The 19,358-nt window shown below is 39.6% G+C and overlaps 1 protein-coding gene across 2 annotated transcripts in view; it reads right to left on the bottom strand.

Moving 5' to 3' along the window:
- Positions 1-19,358, bottom strand: part of RHEB (Ras homolog, mTORC1 binding) — a 42,937-nt gene that overhangs the window by 6,377 nt on the left and 17,202 nt on the right. Inside the window, exons 2-7 of one of the 2 annotated variants that reach the window (XM_064445085.1) lie at positions 16,572-16,643; positions 9,680-9,747; positions 6,297-6,379; positions 1,978-2,034; positions 1,830-1,877; positions 1,181-1,262 (exon numbers count right to left, since the gene is read on the bottom strand). In XM_064445085.1, coding sequence (XP_064301155.1) covers positions 1,181-1,262; positions 1,830-1,877; positions 1,978-2,034; positions 6,297-6,379; positions 9,680-9,747; positions 16,572-16,643 — 410 coding nt within the window. The remainder of the gene's footprint in view (positions 1-1,180; positions 1,263-1,829; positions 1,878-1,977; positions 2,035-6,296; positions 6,380-9,679; positions 9,748-16,571; positions 16,644-19,358) is intronic. The other variant, XM_064445086.1, reaches the window with a different exon arrangement.

Below are 19,358 nucleotides of genomic sequence, written 5' to 3'. Positions count from 1 at the left end.
CAACAGGCATCAGACAAAAGCTATTTGTTTTTATTTTGGGCTTGCGGGAGAGGGAAAGAAAGGCTGCCTAAACAGGTCCTGCCCTAGCTACAGGATTGCCCTTTTGATTGTGCTCATGTTATCAAGGAGGCCAAGGATGTGATATGCTAGGTTAAATATGAGACAATGTAAGTGTTTCTTCTGCATAAGGACTCATTTGTTTAAAAACTAGCCTGACAATGTCCTCTTAACCTTATTATATGTCTGTATTTTCAGAAAGCAAATAGCTTTGATGCTGTTGAGGCCTATAGAGACTAGAAGAAAAAAAATGGGGGGGGTGGGGGGGCAGGAAGACACCACTACCAGCCCAATCTGCAGCAGTTATCCATTACTTCAGACCCAAACTAGGAGGCTCTTTAGCTTAGATATGCAAGGTGTCAAATCAATGACAAAGTATTATTAACAGCCACAGGAACGAGTTCAAATACCAGAATGTATTTAGGAAGCTTTTTAAAGAAAGTTAGAGCAACCAAGATTAAGATGTTAAATAACATATAATTAAACACTGTCCTGCTGTGATAGGAAACCAACGAGCGTAAATGTGTGTGGGTTACATTAGGTCAGATTGTGCAACTTCGCTGCAGCTGTATCACAGTGGTGTCTGACAGCCTTGGCTGTATTCTAACATTTTTCTGTTGGTTTTGGGTTCGGTGGGGGTTTTTTGCTTTGTTTTGGGTTTGTCTGTTTTTTGGGGGGGTTTACATGTGTTTTTGTTCCCTCCCCCCTCCCCCCAATTAAACATCACATTAGGGAGGCCAAGCCTTGCCTGGCACCTTAAAACATGAGGTTCATCCCCACGTACCAGCTCACTCCTCTGCAATGGTAATGACCTCCTATTTAAGGTAACTGCAGCGGATCACAGACCCTGTTCCATCCACCACATGCATTCGAGTTTTAGTTTGTCACTAATTGTTCTGCTGCATTCAGTGAAGCTTAACTTCCGGTTCTTCACTTCCTCCTTCCATTTACAGTTGCATGGAAAAAACTTGTATAGATAAACCTGAATGCAGTCATTTTGTTTCCAACCATCTACACAAAATATCTGCAGAGTACATGCAAATATTTTAACCTCCTTTATTAAGTGAGATTATGAGTCATTCCATTACATTGCTATTTGAATAAAATGTTTTAGATCTGTTACCTGATTTTCTTTAGCAGAAGATTCCAAGAAAGCTGCATTCCAGGATTCTGCTAAAGCTTTCCCTTCTTCATAGCTGATCACCCTGACCAAAGGGGAAAAAAAAAGTGTGGTTTTTTATAACTTGCAAAAGAATTGGAATATGATACGTCAGGAAAGTCCTCAGAGTACTGAAGCACATAAATGCGTGCAATAGGAATGTTTCGTGAAGCCTGATCTGGAGCATTTGCTTTTGGTTGCTGTCAAATATGCATATTTGTACTGGGCCAGGTAGAACTGCTATGTGACCCCAAAGAGCAGCTGTCCCAAAGTATCGCTTTGTTTTCATAATCTGTAATATAATCTGGTATTTTACAGTTGTGAAAAATACACTTCTGTTGATTGTTTGCTGGGTTTTGGGTTTGGGGTGGGGGGTGGGGAGGGGGTGAGGGAGTGTTAAATGACCATCCCTGGAACCTTACAGTGAAAGTCAACGTTACAACAAAAGTTCACGGCTCCTAGTTCACATTCTGGACACAATTCCTTTGCCAGTACCTTATTTTAACCTACAATTTGATGTTAGTTACGGAAAGCCAAGAACAAAACTAGCGCATTGAAGCCACAGGAATGTCGGCTCCTGTCTGGCATTTCACACGTACTGGAGTTCACATACCGTTCCATATGCAGGTCTTTTTTATTTCCAACCAGCATAATGGGTATTCTGTGAAAGAAAGTTCAGAACTTCAGAACAGTTATAGTATACTGAACAAAGTACTAGTAACATGCCTGCAATGAAATGAGATGAAAGTGTCACTACTTACTGGACTTTTCCCACCATATCCAATAACTTGCCATGGATAACTTTTATCACTTCAAAACTGCAAAATAAAGGGATGAAGTCACACATGCACTCCAATGTTTATCCTTAATACCCAATACACAAGCAATTAAATGCATATGCAGGTTGCTGTGTTTAAAACTTACTCTATGTATAGTGGCAGAACTACAAAGATGCCGAAAGTCTTACCGATTCGCGTGCAACAGACAAAGCGGTCCTAGAAGCAGCAAAGGCTAGCCTATGCCTACCGTTACCGCCTCCCCAGTTGTGATACTTGCAGAAATAACGTTACCCACGGCTGATGCATCTAACACAGGATCACTAAGAGCCCCTCCCACCTCCCATCTGGCATGTACCTGCAGTAACATATTTAACTGCTACAGTCCAACAACTCTGGATGAGCATGTCAAATTAAAGCAGTTTCAAAGTATTTAGTTAAGCACACCCCAGCTTGAAAGAAAACACTTTTTAAAATAATACTTAGTTCATACAGAATTATTTATGTGAAAGCCAAAAGAAGCCTAAATTCTGATTTTCTATGGAAAGTGAGTAAATTTCTCTGCAAGATGGTATAGAAACAGTGGTTATCCAAATACTTGTCTGTTCACCTACCACGTGCGTGAAGTTTGGATGATGGGAGATAAGCAGTACTGTGAAATACCAAGAAGCCAAAAACCTCACTAACAAAATCTACTGCGTTTGACATTTAGTACTTCTGAGAACAAGCTATAAACGGGGTTGAAAAGCAGATGCTGTGCTCCTCTAATTACAATATGGTACAAATGCTGGTAGGTGAAGTGCACAACTCAGATTTGCTTTAAGAGAAAGGCACAAGTTCACAGAAAAGAGGCATAATTTTACAACAAAAAAAGTGACCGAAACTTTTCCAACTTCCAAGGTTCTTAGCTACAGGCAGCGTCTTGACTTGCACTGCATTTCAATTAGAATTGAAACTCTTAAAAAATAGAGCAGCACTCAAACATACTTCCAACTCAGAGCTCTCAAAAGAACTGGTGTCTAAAAAACACTATTCAAACTCTTTGCATCATTAAAACTCCTCACTTTTGGAACAATAAACACTACCATATTTAAAAAGGATTTTCTGTCACATAGGCCATTTTGTCTGACTTTAGCAATAATTTTTGAGACTCAGTAGAACACAATACTTCGCCATGTTCAGCTAAAAGTTTGAGTATATCCTATCAAGAAAATTAGTTCTTTGCAAACAAAAGCGTGACTTAGTCTGGCACAACTCACTGTTAGTAACTCGGGTACTATACTACTGATTACATAAAAATGTAGGATCAGCGAAGGACTTTATGTTTACAAAGAGCTTATGCTGAAAAGGTATTAGTGAAATTCTGGTCTTGAGAATTTGTCTTGGACTTTCATTCTTATAATTTTTTCAAAAATAAAGAGTTAAATAGAGGTTGGTTGTGACAAAGTTGAGAGACATTGCTACATACAGTCGTAGGTGACCCTGCAAACTGAAAGAGGAATAAAAATACTATGAAAAAAATTGTGCTACAGACCACAAAACTGTTTCTCAGTCTGAAGCAACAGGAAAGATCTAGCGTACTAGCCGCAGGGTAACAGAATCACTAACACAATACAATCACCATTTCCTTTCCACTACTGTTAGGCCTGCTGTTCCCAGCACAGCTAGAAAAAGCCATGCCATGGCACAGCACCCCAGCAAGCCCCCACCTGAGGTTCCAGTGCACAATGCTGCAAGGTGTTCTTGTTCAACTCAGGTTCCTCGCTTCCCAGTTCTACTTATGTAGTCTAGTTCACAAGCTCAGTTTTTAGTAAAAAGACTAAGAATAGATAGCTGATGTTTGTTAACAGATCAAGGTGGAAACCAAAAGATAACTGCTACTTAAACTCACAAACCATTCTGACAGAAACAAGTTTCTAAGAACTGCCAAGAATTAAATTGGCTTGATCAGATCAATTCAATGTTCTAGAAAGCTTTCCAAATTCATAAGGGTAGAGGGAGCAGAGCAGAGTTTAAGACAGGCATTGACCAATCTGAAAAGAACATAATCAAATCAGTTGTGAAACAGCAAGAAATCTGGAGACCGTAAGAGGTCCTTTCCAGCTGTAACAAGCAAATAGGGTTACAGCGAACAGCTCAATGTGTGGAATACAACAACAAATGATTACTAGCTGTCAGATAAAGGCATTACACAAAATCATGGAACCTAGTAAGATACAAAATTGGAATTTAATTAAGTTGAACTAGAGCAAAAGCCTTCGAGTAACCTTGCTGCTGAGGGCCTGGGAACATGAAAAATATAGGGCAATAGCTTTTACTCAAGTCCCATTTAAACTTCCCACTGGAGGCTAGCAGGGAAGATAATTTTAAAAAGGCATTTCTATTAAGTTTGCTGTCAAAGCTTTCACCCCTGCTGGATCAATACTCAGATCAATATACACACTTTGACAGAAGTCAAGAGAGATGGTGGCTGTAATTTGATTACCTGGGCAAGTCATGTAAGCTACCAGAGTATTGTGGAAGACCTTTCGTATTGCCTAACACTGTCTTGATACAGACCATAAGGAATTGAACAAGACAAGATCGCTGATACTTTGAAATTTGAAGGAAGGAACAAAAAAAACTAGAAATGAACAGATCAAGACTAAAATACTGATGAAAATATTATCTACCTACAGTCTTAACTTACCTTGTTCTGTTAATATTTTTGCCATAATTTGGCTTCTATTTTAATTGATTGAATACTACCACTGAAAACAGATTTTCATTTCTTTATCTGGGCTGCTAAGCTCAAGACATCATGAGGCAACAACTGGAGTAGCTGAGAATGAGCATGTCCTTTAGCTGCCAGCCAGGGAACGGCACAAGCTGCAGAAGCCTCCAAGGATCTATGCTGATTTTAGTCAAGGACATTTTTGTCCTCACAGTACCATTTACCAACGAACATTTTTCTCTTCCCTTTAGAAGTGGAGGATTGTCTACCTAGGGCTGAGTATACTAACCTCCTATTTCATATAAGTTATTCATCACCAACAATGAAGCTCTGTTTAAAAAACAAGAGGTCAGGTAGTCTAGTATCTCCAGACACACATGAAAGCCTAACATCTGTTGCATCTCCTCCAGATCACATGTGCTCGCCCTTCACTGTTTCAGAACTAAAGACGAAAGCCAAGAATGAAAGAAGGACTGCCAAAACCTGTTCAACATTAAAGACCTTGCAAGCAACGGAAATTTATAGCCAGACCATATCCCCTCTTTGAAAAGCACAGAAGAGCCAACAGGTAAATTGTCCTACTTTCATTTTATGATGGTCTGCTAAAGAGTGCTTGGGGTGAACGATTCTGTCTGATTCAGAGGAAAAGATACGATACGGAACGCTTCAGCGCTTGTAAAAAGCTGATCAGCTTCCTTGCAAGTAGAAGGGAAGCAACTTCTCTCCTACTTGAAGAGAGCGAAAGGCCTACGGTCTCAATCATTTTACTCAAACAGAAATTTTAAAAAATAGGATTATGTTGGCTGTCATAACAAAGATGCCGTATAATACTAGAAAATTAAGATCTATTAAAAAATGACCAGTATTTAAACAAGACTACCAGATGGAAAGGACAAAATAATGGAAGATGACAAAATCTTACGAAGGCTGAGATGCTTCTTGCAAGTAAATGACTCCAGCTATGACAGACACTGTCCTTACGTCAGAACGGACTGCAGCCAACAGCAAGGATGAAATAGATACCCTGGGAAATTTTCCAATTAACATATTTGCTGCAGCATGACAAAAGTGAGTCTGCAGGCCAAAAGTCACCTATTGATATAGTGTTATTTACATCAAAGTTTCTCATGGTTAACCAGAACAATCCAAGCCAAGAAGTCAAAGAAAACTCAGTACTGTAACAACCTACAAGGCTGATGGACCAATCTAGCAACTAATTAGGTACTTCACATAAATGAACAGTGCCCTTTTGGTTCATATTTAAGTCTGCCTTTGTATCTGATGCTAGAGGAATGAACTCTACTTATTCTTGAAATCATTCTATGTACTTTTACTTACACCTCAAAACAATGTAGTTCAGCACTGACTCCTTTCTCACATGGTACCTTGCATGTTAACCTATAAAATATCTGTGACATTTGGATCTGACGGGAAATTTCTGTGAACCTTTTTTTTTTTATTTCCATTATATGTCTATGGGAGAGATTCAATGAATTAAATACATGTAAAGAAAATACAGCAGAGGCAGGAGGTGAACCCAGAATGTATCTGGTTAATATCTGAACCAGAAGAACACAACAGATTTTATTACCTTTTTATTGACGTGACTGAATAAACAAGAATGTAGCCATTGATGTCTATGGAGTACGTCTGAGGAAATATGGAGTATTCATCCTGTAGAAAGAATATTGCAATTAAAATTACTTGCTGCCACACTTCAGAACTCGATGCTAGCAGATCACCAGTGGTTAAGTCGTCATATTTGTAAGACATGAGGTGCAGGATCATTTTGTATAGGCAGTACTTTCAGAATTGTGTTTTTGGGTTTGTTTCCACCGTCCTGTTCCCCCACTCCCACTTGTAATGCCAGATGTGGAATCTTTACAAAATTACAAGAAAACTGAGTCAGTCTGTGTACTCTACAACTTAATCTACATATTTTTTTTTGTTTATTCCCTCTAAGACTACGGATCAGCTAAAGCTATTCCCAAATCCTCTTATCCTGGTTAATTATCAGTTTGTATTAGTACAAAACATCCACTCTGTCCTACCACTAATTAGCAATTACACCTCTTATCTTGCTAGCGATACATTTCAAATTCCTAATTTCAACAGCTGATGACAGGATCTAGCCATTCATAACTTCCAGTGATACTGATCACATCTAAACTACCTAAGGGGTCTGTTAGGAAGTGAATACCTGTGGCTTACTAATGAACTAATGCTTATCAACTGTAGATGCAAGTATTATAGTTATTAGTTGCTTTATGACAACTAGAAGTTTACACTATATGGCAAGTCTTAAATTAAAAAACAACAACACACCACCAAAAACAAACAAGAAAACACCCTGCAAAAAAAAACAAAACAACAAACCCATAACCCAAAATACCCCAACCACCCCCCTCGCCCCCCAAAACCAAGACCACAAAACAACAGAAACTTAATGACTGAATTTGTTACCCCTCTAGAAAAGGAACTGACCAAACTGGTAAATGAAACAGACTGCAAAAAATGCAACACAAATACTATGAATCCCATGTTAAAAATCTAAATCATTTGAATAGATGTGCCCAGGAAACACTTCCATTTTGACAAGAGCCATACTTCTTAACGTATGAGTTCTCAAATTTTTAAACCTATGCCGCTTAAGATGTTAATTTTAGCTTAAGTTCACAGAACCTCTCTGTACATTGTCATGACTGAACAGATGGAGCAGTGCAATCACACAGCTTAAATCTAGACAGCCAAAAGGAATCAAACTTCCATAACTGGCAAATGAGGAAAAACCCTTTATAAATCAACTTCACAGATTCAGCCAAAAAAGTTTGAAAGCGTAACACTTGGCAAAAATGCCCTCATTTGCCTTTGTTGCTACACACTGAGGGCAGCCCTCCCCCACATTTGCTGAAACGCCAAACCACCACTTCAGTTGGCCGTGTAATCCCAAAGTCAATACAGAAGGGATCTGAGCCAGTCTATGTGTAAAACAGGTGAAAGTGCAATTCTGTAGTTGTTTGACTTTACCCAGAATTTCTTAGGATTGCCCCAGCTGGAATTTGGTGTTAGGTAAGACTTCCTTTGGCACTTCTCTTCTGTGATCCTGTACCAAGACTCCTGTTTAACTGAACCACGCAAATCTGAATAGAAAACCATGACAGGTAAAGACGCATGGGACAGAAGAGGAGTACCAAGAAAAGTAAGTGCCGTAATGTCAACTGTTTCTCATTTATTACTTAATTTTTAGCTTGTTAGGAGAAGGAAGAAAAGCTGCTCTGCTTCCTGGAACTTGTGGGTCAAATTACAAACTTTGCCAAGTGATAAAAACAACATAGGCGTAACTTTTCAAGTCAGAGCCAAGTTTTCAAGTATATAACAAATCTACAATATAATCCTTGCTACACAAGGACTCCCTATGGATCACTAAGTGAGACAGACTTGAGAAAGAAATCTGTTCAAGCCACACCTTCCGTAACCCAACATTCTCTTTCCCCTCTAACCCTGTGAGCCAGAACTCAAAGTTCAAGTCATTCATAAGAAGAATCAAATCTGAAAATAACTACAGGCTGGGAAAGAAGTTATTTTGGTTTTACAATACTGTACAACATTAAATCAACCCTGAAAATAAACATCAGCAGAAGTATGTTACCAGTGAAGTTACACAGCCTTCCCAGGCAGTCATTTCTTCCTTAGAGAGAAATGTTACTTTTATCGCTACGCTGCAATTGGTGATGCACAGCAAGCACACTTACATTGGTACAAAGTGAAACCTATGGAGCTTGCTCTGCTGCTCACACTTAACAGCCTGCCCACCTCATCCCTGCTCTCCTCTGTGGAATGTTTCCCCATCAAACAATCTTGCCCCAGCACATGTTGCCAGTATTGTGTTTTTAATCACTTCAGACACCTCTGGCAGATTATAAGTGGATATAGTGTTGCTGATTAGCACCACAAGCTGACACCCTATAAACACAGTATGGTTATTCTTAAGTCGTGTACTTCTCTTCAAAGAAAATGATCAAACATACCTAGAAGGTTACAACCCTTCTGAACAGCGTCCCAGCTATGAGCAAGCATCCTGCAGCTTTAAAGTTATTAAGTACTGGCAGCATATTTTACAACACTAAGATTGCTTAACACTACACATAGTTTGGAAAAACCCAAAGGCTTAAATATCAGAACTCACAGAAGGTAAGAGCATGTAAGCAATAAAACGTTGAAGACAAAAAATACAGGGGACTGTTTTCTGGTTTGGAGGTTATTTTTGTTTATTCTCTTTTTTAATATAGAGTCTTTCAAAAGGCAGCGCATGGAATGTGCACTGCAAGTTCAGCCAAGCAGCACTATATGATGAAAACCTGTACTTCGTGAAGCTACTGACCATGCCACAGGACACGTGTTCACTGTCTCCTCCTGCGCTCCCTGTCATTACATGAAGCTCAGAAGCATGCATGAATCATTACTTAAAAATGTAAACAAACTGCAGTAGTTTGTTGGTAACCTGGTAAGTACTACCTATACGCACTTCTGTCTACTCCCCATGAGTATTTCATGGATATAAGTCACGGTGGTATAGCTAGAGCACACGAAGAGCAAAAAGTCATGGAAAACTTCTCTATAGTTTACTGAAGTGATGTTTTCTATCTAAAGCAAGACTGCTAGTTTAGTCTGTAAATATCAAGCAAGCTACTTATGAACTTCCGGTACAACAGAGCCAGGGCACTTCCTTCTTCACTTTTTTAGGCATATGTTCAATAGACAGGAGAAAAAAAAAAAAAACAAACCAAACAAACCACACCAAAAAACCCATTTAACTAAACCCTACAGAAACATTGCTCTTTGGTGACTAAATGACAAGGCAGAATCATTTATGTTGAACTTCCGTTTTGGGCACATGTACCAACTTAGCTCTACAGGAATATGAATACTTCTCTTAACTCTGAAGAAAGTTTCAAAGAAAGAATGATAACTTACTTGGCCAGCAGTGTCAACAAGCTGAAGGTGATATTCTTGGCCATTTACTGTGATCAGTTTTGTAAAAGCTGGAACAAATAAGAAATACATACACATTTCAGAATCATAAACAAGGAAGGGATCAGAAGCCACTCATCTATGCCATTGTCAGCCAAGGCAGTAAGAAGAACTTCACTTACAGGCTTTAAAGTAGCAGTAAAAGGCTAGATCAGGTGGGTGTACTCTTTACTAGCATATTACAGACCCAAAACTCAGACATTTACTTCAAAATTTCAGATTTCAGAAGATTCTCACACTGAATGCAGCAGCTTCTCCTTTACTTACTTAGAAATGCACGTAAAAAGCCTTTCCTTGTAGGAGACTTCCAGGCAACCACAATTTGTGGTAATGCAAGACACTTAAATACAATTAGCATCAAAGCTAACTCTGAACTTATTATAGGACATTTTCCTCAGTTTCCAAGCAGTTTAGCAAAATCAATTTCCTAAATGTAATTACCATAGGGTAAATTATCTGGATTAAAAAAAAATTTGAGGGCTAAACCACACACAGCCTGACTTACGAATATACTAAACCTACACAATGAGAATTTAGCTAGAAGCTCACCATGATTCTACCAGCCTATCTAGTCCTCAGTCAGGAAGTACATTCAGTCCCTGAAAGGGCTGAGCACTGCTTCTCTTCCTCAGATTCACGAAATGCCAACGCACCGTGAGCCGAGGAATCATACTGACTGTTTGTATTATGTAACTGCAAAAGCAAACAGTGTCGCAGCTCTTGTAGGAATAATGTACTACCGAGCACTATATGTACCAACCAGAGCACACAAACCTTGGCTTCAGAGCTTCGCCTTAGTGTTGCACTCAAGACACAATTACTGGGCAGTACTGATACGTTGAGTGAAATTTGTGTTGTCCTCTGGTTGAGGTGGTTTTCCCCAACACTAACAGTCCTAAGAAGCTTCATCTTTCCTTGCAGTGATGAGCAGGGAAATAGCTAATGCTGCAGTGACCTGTTCATCATACTCTAAATTGTCCAACAGCTTCCCAAAGCTGCAAAGCTGAATGTTCTCAATCCCGCTGTGCAGCCCCCTGCCTACGCCTTCTGAGTTTTGTAAAGGCTCTCCTAGAAGCTGAAATTCACCAACTTTCCTCTTCCCCACCAATGCCTGTTGCCCTGTTGAGCCTCCACAATGTGAGCATTATCTTGAGTAAGTGGGCTGAAATATCTGAAACTGGAGGTTTCAGCCCACCTAGTGAATCAAAGCACCCTTTTTAAAAAGGGGAATAATTCAAACAGCAAATCCAAACTAATGCAGAGCGTCTAAACAATGTAAAGTGTACCTACAGCTTCCATTACAATACTGACAAGGGCAATCTGAAGCGGAGCCTCAGAGAGCGAGCTCCTACCTTACCCTGCCCATCCCCCGAGAAAGCTGCTTTAGCAGATGTGTGTGCAAGCTGCTATCAAGCCACTGTCTGGACGCTGTTGTCAGCGCTGCACAAAATTTTAGGGTCATGAAGCAAGAATCCACAACGGCTTTTTGCCCTGCGTGAATACTGTGGTGGGGACAGAAGCAATCATTTGAACAGATGTTAAGATGCAGCGTTGCTATATACAGTACCGCTCCTTCAAATCAGAGGGAAAACAGACTCATCTGGAGAGGTACTGCATTACCGGGTATATTAAAAGTAACAGTCTCTAGTCTCTTGACACTTCACGTACACATGAAAGCACTCAGCAATCAAAGAAGCTTCAAGAGCCTCATGAAGTTAATATTTAAAAAGGGACAGAGACAGACGGCAGCTTTTTCAGACTATTCTAGAAGCCTAGAATAGACCCAGCAAAGACATCACCATCATCAGTAGTGGAAGCGGAATGTGACAGAGCCGGGGGAAGGGAAACAGTGGTGGCGTCACCACAGACTGGGTGAGGAGAACTGTTAGTTCAGTGCAGAGGCTTGTAGCACTAGGAACAGCCCACTGCAAGAACACAAATCTGCTTTGATGCAGTCATCATTAATGACTCCCGTTTCTTTGCTGAAGCTTTTAAAAAATATTCCTGGTAAGAATTTACTCCTGGGAAAAACCTGGAGCTCTATGAAATGCTGTTAGTGATTCACAGGTCCCCTTGATCAAGAGGAAGTCTTTACTTCCAATTCCATCACCTACCAATCCTGGGACACATTGCCTTCTGCTGTGCCCTTGAGCAAGACAAACAACCGATAACACGATCATGGCACAGTATGGCTCTTCCTGGTATGACAAGGACAGATTTCAGCAGACCTGAACAAACTCTGCAGTCCTAGTCATAATGTTAGCATCTGTGAAACGCTGCTCATCAGCAGAACCATGGGTAAAGCCTGTTATAGCTCCCCGAAGCACACAGATATCAGAAAAGTACGTGCTTATAGCTTGCAACGCATAACTCGAGTGTAGCTATATGAGGAAAGCTGCAATCCCCACCTTCACCTACAACTGTTTCTAGTTCTGATGCATTGCTGAAACCTGGAGAATTCAGTGCTGCAGTGAACAGCACAGCACCAAACAGAGCTATGCACACAGTTCAGGGTGCAGCAGTCAACAGCTGTGTTGCACAGAATTAAAGCCATTTTGCTGTCAGAGAAAGTCCTGGTAAAATTAGATGCAGAGCACAGCCCTGAATGCTGCTACACTTCAGCAGAAGTGTAACTTATGTGGCAACTCCATGAGCTGCTGCTGATTGTTACCATAAGATCAAGTATATTTCAATTACACTAACATGAATGAAACGATTTCCACATGCAAGTCAAAAGACAGCTGCTGTGAAAACAAGACATTATAAGAAATTAGTACCAGGCATATGAACACAGACTTTCAGATCAATAGTGACACTTAGTAAAGGTATGAGAGTGGTGTATCATTATTCCCACAGAGCTACTAGCTGGTGGTTAAATACAGCCACCTTGTAAGCGTTCCTCGGTTACTACCTTCTGCATCCCTTTCTTCTTGTCTCCATTCTAAAGCCAATGCCTATCACTAAACTGCCAGGACACCTTTTACAACGCTGAGATGTGTAATGCAACAGAGCTATTTTTGATATTTTGCAGAAGCCTCATTTCCACCCCTTGAGAAGGCTGCTCACCAGCAACTCCTGGGAAGAAGCATACTTCACCCTTCCAGTGCACCTGCCATGAAATACATGGACGAAGTTTAGCCTTAAAGAAGCTTCTAGCAGACCCATCTAAACCTATAGGTATCCCCTCCATAACTACTAGGGTGCCTCCAGCCCCTTTCCCTTCTCTGATATGCTTCTAATCACAAGTGTATTAAAACACATGGGATGAAGGTAGGAAGCCCTTGGAGGAAGACTGTTCCTCCCCTTAGGGAGCTACTGAGCCTGTTTAGGGGAGAAAGGAAGACAGAGAGCAGCACAGTGCTAGAAGCTTCTCTGAAACTGCAAAGAAAAGCAGAAAGCAGACAGGCAGGCCTCAGAGGAGCTGGAAGAAACATTTTTTGAGACTTGGGCAGTCAGTCAGCTTTTCTGCAACACAAAACAACTGAATTAATGGTAATCAGAAACATCCCTGCAAAGATGGGGGTGGGGGCAGTTATGTCTATGTCTTCATTATCTATTCCATTTGACCTATTTGCTTTGAGTTCCAAATCAAGGTTCTAGTTTTTATTCCAGTAAAATCCTTGCATTTTAAATTGTTCTGGTCTTAGCTCATCTGAGCTACTCTGCCTTCAGAGCCTCACCCAGCTCAGTGTCCACACAGACTCCCTCCACACACTCCTGCTCTGCAAGGATCTTCCTCCTCTTTCCAACACTCCTGCAGGCAATCATTCCACTAGTTTCTCAACCTTCCTGTCTTAAGAATAGCTCCCATCGTGGTGTCACTCCTGTCGGGACATTCAAGAAGGGAAATTCTATTTTGCTAAGCAATTAACTCTCACCTCTGCTGCTGCCACGAAATGCTACAAGTTACTCTTCCCAATACACAGATTTACTAGAAAAAACTAAATTCAGCATGCTCAGTAGCTTAAATAAATTAATTTTCTGGGTCTAATGCAATAGAAGCAAAAGGTGAAAAGCAGCAGCAAAGTGGTACTGACTTTGTTAAACACTAAGTGAAACCTGATGCACCTTTTTTCCCCCCTTTACTGCTTCCAAAGAAGGTAGAGATCTTTTCACTGGAGAAATGAAACTACTAGAATACTAGGTCTTATTCCTATTGCTCAAGTCTTACATGCCATAAAACTTGGTCCTGTAAGAGCTTAACTATAGCTTACCTTCTATACAATTTAGCTTTAGACTCGATTTTTGTGCAAGTTTTACTATTTGAAGACAAAAATTATAAAGATTAAGCTACCAGCAGCACGGCAGCTTTCTACCCTTTCATCAGTGCTGGCAGGACACTGTAATAAATTATCAGTAACAATTTTCTGTAGACAAAACAGAAATCACATAGGCTGGACTATTCTTTATCCTGTGTATTTTGTGACGCTAATGTAGACTCAGTCACTAGATGAAATTAAAAAGGTTTTATAACCTGCTAAAACAAGCACTGGAAAAACACAGCGTTCTCCAACACCGACCCTAGTACAGGAATCTGGACTTCTCAACCCCTTTTGCCAGCATCGTCAACCAGATTTGAAATTACAAGCTAGGAAAACAATAAAAGAATTCATTACCTACTTTGTCATATGACCCTGCACAGAAGCAGAAATATACAGCTGGGAGTGTCAAAAGACTGGATTGATCAAAGTTTTATATTTGGAACAAGGATTTTAAAAAGATTAAGAGCTTAGGTCAAAAGAATGGTTTAATACTAATCCCATCAAAACTAGTTGCACACGCCTTCCTTAAAAAAAGATACCTTCAATATCTTTTACATTTTAGTGGTAAGTTTGAAAGTGTTATCTCCTCCATTCTTCACAGAAGCATTTTTAAAGAAGTCTCTCCATCAGGCCTTACAGGGCTTAAGGATGGGACAGACTTCCTACTGTTTTGAATCTCAGGGCACATCTTTGACGTTTTCAATCCCTACTTCTCAGCAAAGTGTTCTGATGCAAGAAAGGCCCTTCGATTCTCTACCTTTCAGAAAGCAAATTCCTCCAGCAATGCCGCAGCTCACAAGACTTTCACCAAGTGAATAATGCTGTTTTCCAAACAAAGAAGAAATCAAGTGATAAGTTGAAAAGTCTTAAGATGCCCCTGCCCAAGAAAGTTTTCATGGCCATAACAAGCTCAGTGTTTAGAATGGAGATCGATCAAGCAGACTACAAGAGCCAAATAAACGCAGAATTCATTCAGTGTATTTTCATATAGTTAATAAATGCTACCAGTGTGAGACATACAACTATGAAGTTACTAGCAGTTACAGACAATAGGTTTCTATGGACAAGAGCCTGTAAAGGATGAAACAAGCCAAGGTGTCAAAATCTTAAAAAAGATACAGACTCAGTATTTTGGAGGGATTTTGACTCCATGTTTCTCAAGCTTTAATCATTTCCATATACCTGCATAAAACTAAAATATTACTTTAAGTGATTTGTATTTATATTGCACAGACAGTGAAAAATAACATGTCCCAACTGATACTAAGATTTAAAATATAGAAGCTTAATCCCCAATATTTTGTCAGCAGCTCTAATTAAAAACAAACCTTATTTATAATTCTAACAAAGTAAAAAGGGATGATGGAAAATGTTACTATTAATGACATCTGTATAAGGACTAACAAATCATTCAGGTCAAGGGGCAAATTATCCACCCTGGCTCTCTGAAGCAAATTTAGAGCTTCTCAAAAATTAGCATTTGAATTTTAGTTCTAAGCAATAAAACAATCCTGAGTAAAATATGCTGAGAGCTACTGATTTGTAATTATTACCATATATACCCAAAAGAAACCTTGTTCTGCTGGTCACTTCATTCAAAATTCCAGAGTATCCCACAGGGTCAACATCCTACTGCACAAGTTCAAAACAGAAGAAACACGTGCTACCCCTGCATTTCAGAAGTCATTAAAATTCAAGCACTCCAAGGTTAGGATCACGATATCAAGGTTTTACTTGCCATGATTAACATCAGCCAATAGGACCAAGTTACTCAGCCTAGCACCACAGTTGCTCAAGTACTTCATGGCTACTACTAGCTCCGAAAGCGGTGGTTGGACTGTAACAAATACCAAGTAACTCGCCTCTGAAGTGACTTGTTGCTTTTGGCAGCATTTTTAATATTAGTAGATTTACCTACCTGCTATGCTAACTATTCACAAAGGCACTATATAAAAAAAAATGTTAAGAGAATAAGAGACACTTCAGAAGTCAGTTACCCAGTATTTGCAGCAAGCTGCTTGCGTACCAGGCTTGTTATCAAGCAGCTGGAAATGAGTAATTTAAAAGACTATCATGTTATTGTGGCCACAGCATGTCTAGCTTCTAAGGTAGTCATTTGCTCCTGACTGGGATGGCTGGCTTTGTGTTCATTGGGATATACTGATCAAATGAGACATTTGAGGCTTTGGAACACTTCTATGTAGTGGCACATTTTCATATAGGTACGACATACTTAATTTGAAGTGCCCTGACTATATTAGTGGAAGTAGATGTCCAACAGCATACATATAATACAAGAATGAGATGCATTTTAGTCAGATTGATTTGGTTTTCCTTCATTTATTGTTGAAAGACAGTTTAGCTGTTTGGAGAAACAGGCACACAGTGATTTCCATGCTGAAATACTGTAAACTTGATAAGTTTTAGTAATCTTCTAAAGCAGTGCTTAACACTTAATTAATGAGCTTTAATGCTAATATGTAAATGCCCACGTAAGTAATATGTATAACCACAATGGCTTCCGATAAAAGTTAGTTAGGTACAGAAGAGCAGCTTGAAAGTGATTCACTTACTGTTCTCTATGGTTGGATCATATGAATCAACAAACTGTCCTTCCACAAACTGAATCGTCAGTGAAGATTTTCCTGTAAAGCAAGGAAAAGGTAATTTGTATTGAAACAATTCCATCAGGCTGTTATCACTTTACACTTACCGGGAGATACACTAATGCTTTTATAAGAGCCAATACGAGCTTTGTATGCTTCATTTAAACATCTATACATGACAACCGACCTATTTTTAAGTTAAGTGCCTATTCCTAGTAACTGGGTCTTCCAAACATATAAGTAGTGCAACAGCTACTCGGCACATGTTCGGCTTTTGTTTTAACATAGCATAATTTAGGCGCCTCCTCCAGTTTAAAACAAATCTAAAAGTAGCAGTGTCCAATTCTCATGAAATTAAATTTAACAAACAGGTATATTTGGGAAGGTTTTTCTGTCAAGAAGCAAGGAAAACTAGAAAAAATTTTCATTCACTGCACAGAAAACTAGGAACTTGGATGCAATTACCCTCCTCTTATATTAATCCTCTCAATGCCACGCTACAACAGACTGGTGGCTGCTGTATGTTAAGCATAGTGATCGAGAGGGCATCCTTGCATTTTTTACTTTTGAAAGCAATTTGACGGCTACCTTTGCAGACAATATTCCCAATTTCAGTTATGCTGATCTGATCACACACACCCCAATAAAGAGTAATACAAAATGTTGCACTTAGTACCAGACTGAAAAAATGAAAACTAATTTAGTCTTGAAAGATTTTAAAAAAAGATGGTAAAAGTGAATCGTACACATTGACCATAAAAAGCACCTCTAAAGCTCTGCAATTGAAGACTTTTCAAAGCAGTACTGAAATCTTAACACAATTTCCATTACAGCATATCTTCTACATTTGGGAATCGACTAGATCCTATTACATTATGTTTACTGGACAAATACACTCTTACAAAGATTGCCAAGTGCCTTAGCTGCTTTCGGACATGAGCATATTCTCCATGCTCCTTCATACTCTTCTCATCAGCAAGAAGCACAAACAAAATACAACCCCGAGCTCAAATTTAGACTCGGGACCATCCTCCTCAGTGGAAGCCTTTCAATGACATCATAAGTCACCAACGCTGTGGATGAATTTGTTTATAGTAAAACTATTGTCAACAATTAATTGCTCTGGATAAAGACTGCCCACTTGCAGTGCTTAGACCATGCTATGTTTATACTTTGCTGTAGAAAAAGTTATTTCCTAAGCATTCTTTCAGGAGATACTAAAAATCAGTTTTCCGTTTCCAAACCCCCCATTCTTGCTTCATCATACAAAGCTCTTGACTTACTCACATTTGACTTTTATTATTATCAGCACACTTAGCAAGTCATTTTGTAAAAGACATTCTAAAAAAATGCGAGTCAGACAAAGTACAAGGATGAAGGTGATGCAAGGAAGTTTGGCTTAATATTTCTAAGTACATGTACAGTCAATTCCTTCATTAACTGCGACACTTCCAGGATTTACTTCTCCAGGAGAAGGAAAAAATGTTACCCAAGCATCACCATTTGAGGATTATCCGACAGCCATAAGCTTCATCAAGTCACTGCTTGGTTTATTTTAACATCACTACCCAGCTCTGCCATACTTATCTCTTTGCTGTCTCCTATCAATCATGCCAGTTTATTCAGGATACAATGCTAAAAAACCTAGACGAACCCCAAAACGACCAACCAGCACACAACCTTTTAAAAGTTGCTTTTTCTCAAATCAAGTTCTTAGATACCGTTTTCTGATACATCTAACAGCACAACTACAGGCATCATACTGTGCATGAGTTTACAGAGAACATTGCACTTTAAGATGTTGCTCCAGCATGGAGGGGGGCGGGGGAAGCAACGATGCACATCTGAAATCATCCTAATAAGGACAGACTTAGAATTGAGACTATGCATCCCAGCAACTTTCCGAAACTGTGTATTTTGGACACCACTTCAAGAGTGAACGAACCTTCAAGTTATTTCTTCTTCATCTATAAGCTTATGAAGCTGCTAGCCAGAGTTCATGCTTCCAGATCCTTTGCCAATACCAGTACATTAAGCTCTCCATTTTATAACAAAGTTAACTATTTCTATATTAGGCTGTTATGTATCTCTAAGATAAGAAAATCTATGTTAAGCACAGATCATCACTGAACATTTTTCCTCCTAAGAAGAGTCCTAAACTGAAAGACTTGACTGCTACCGTCTGTCTGTGCTAAGTCTGGAAACTGAATACTAGAAAGAAGTCGGAGCCAACAGAAAATGCTGCATTTAACATCCAGCTGTATTAATTACTGCTTTCCTCCTAACAGTGAAAGAGGAGGAAACAAAAACAGACAAAACCAGCTTTCCAAAACTCTCCTCCTAAATGCCTCCAAGCTTTGTAACAAGCCTTCCAGTAATGATGTGTTTGTGATCACAAGAGGGTGCCTCCTTTCTTAGATGAGCCCCGGGAAAGCTCTCCAGTCTTGAATTCAGCCACGTGCCCCCTCGGGATAGGTGCATGCAACAGTATCCCACTAAAGCAAGGCTTCCAAAGGGGACACAAGGAATTTAAAACCTAAGTCATTAACACACCGCTACCTCATCTCAGCCCAAGCCCAAGCAGCACACAAGACCACATAAACAACAGCTTGGCTTGAACTTTGTCCCAGAGGTTTTATTCCAGGCCTTTGACCTATGCTTGTGGACAGCGAGGAAAATTAAGTTGACAGTTTAGCTCCTATCACCTCTTTCCCCCGAAAGATCAGGCAACGTTTTCAGAGAGAATTACAACAT

Source organism: Phalacrocorax carbo, chromosome 2, assembly GCF_963921805.1.
Source record: "Phalacrocorax carbo chromosome 2, bPhaCar2.1, whole genome shotgun sequence".
Taxonomy (NCBI): Eukaryota; Metazoa; Chordata; class Aves; order Suliformes; family Phalacrocoracidae; genus Phalacrocorax; species Phalacrocorax carbo.
Note: the sequence above shows the minus strand (reverse complement) of the source record. Positions and strands in the feature narration are given on the sequence as shown.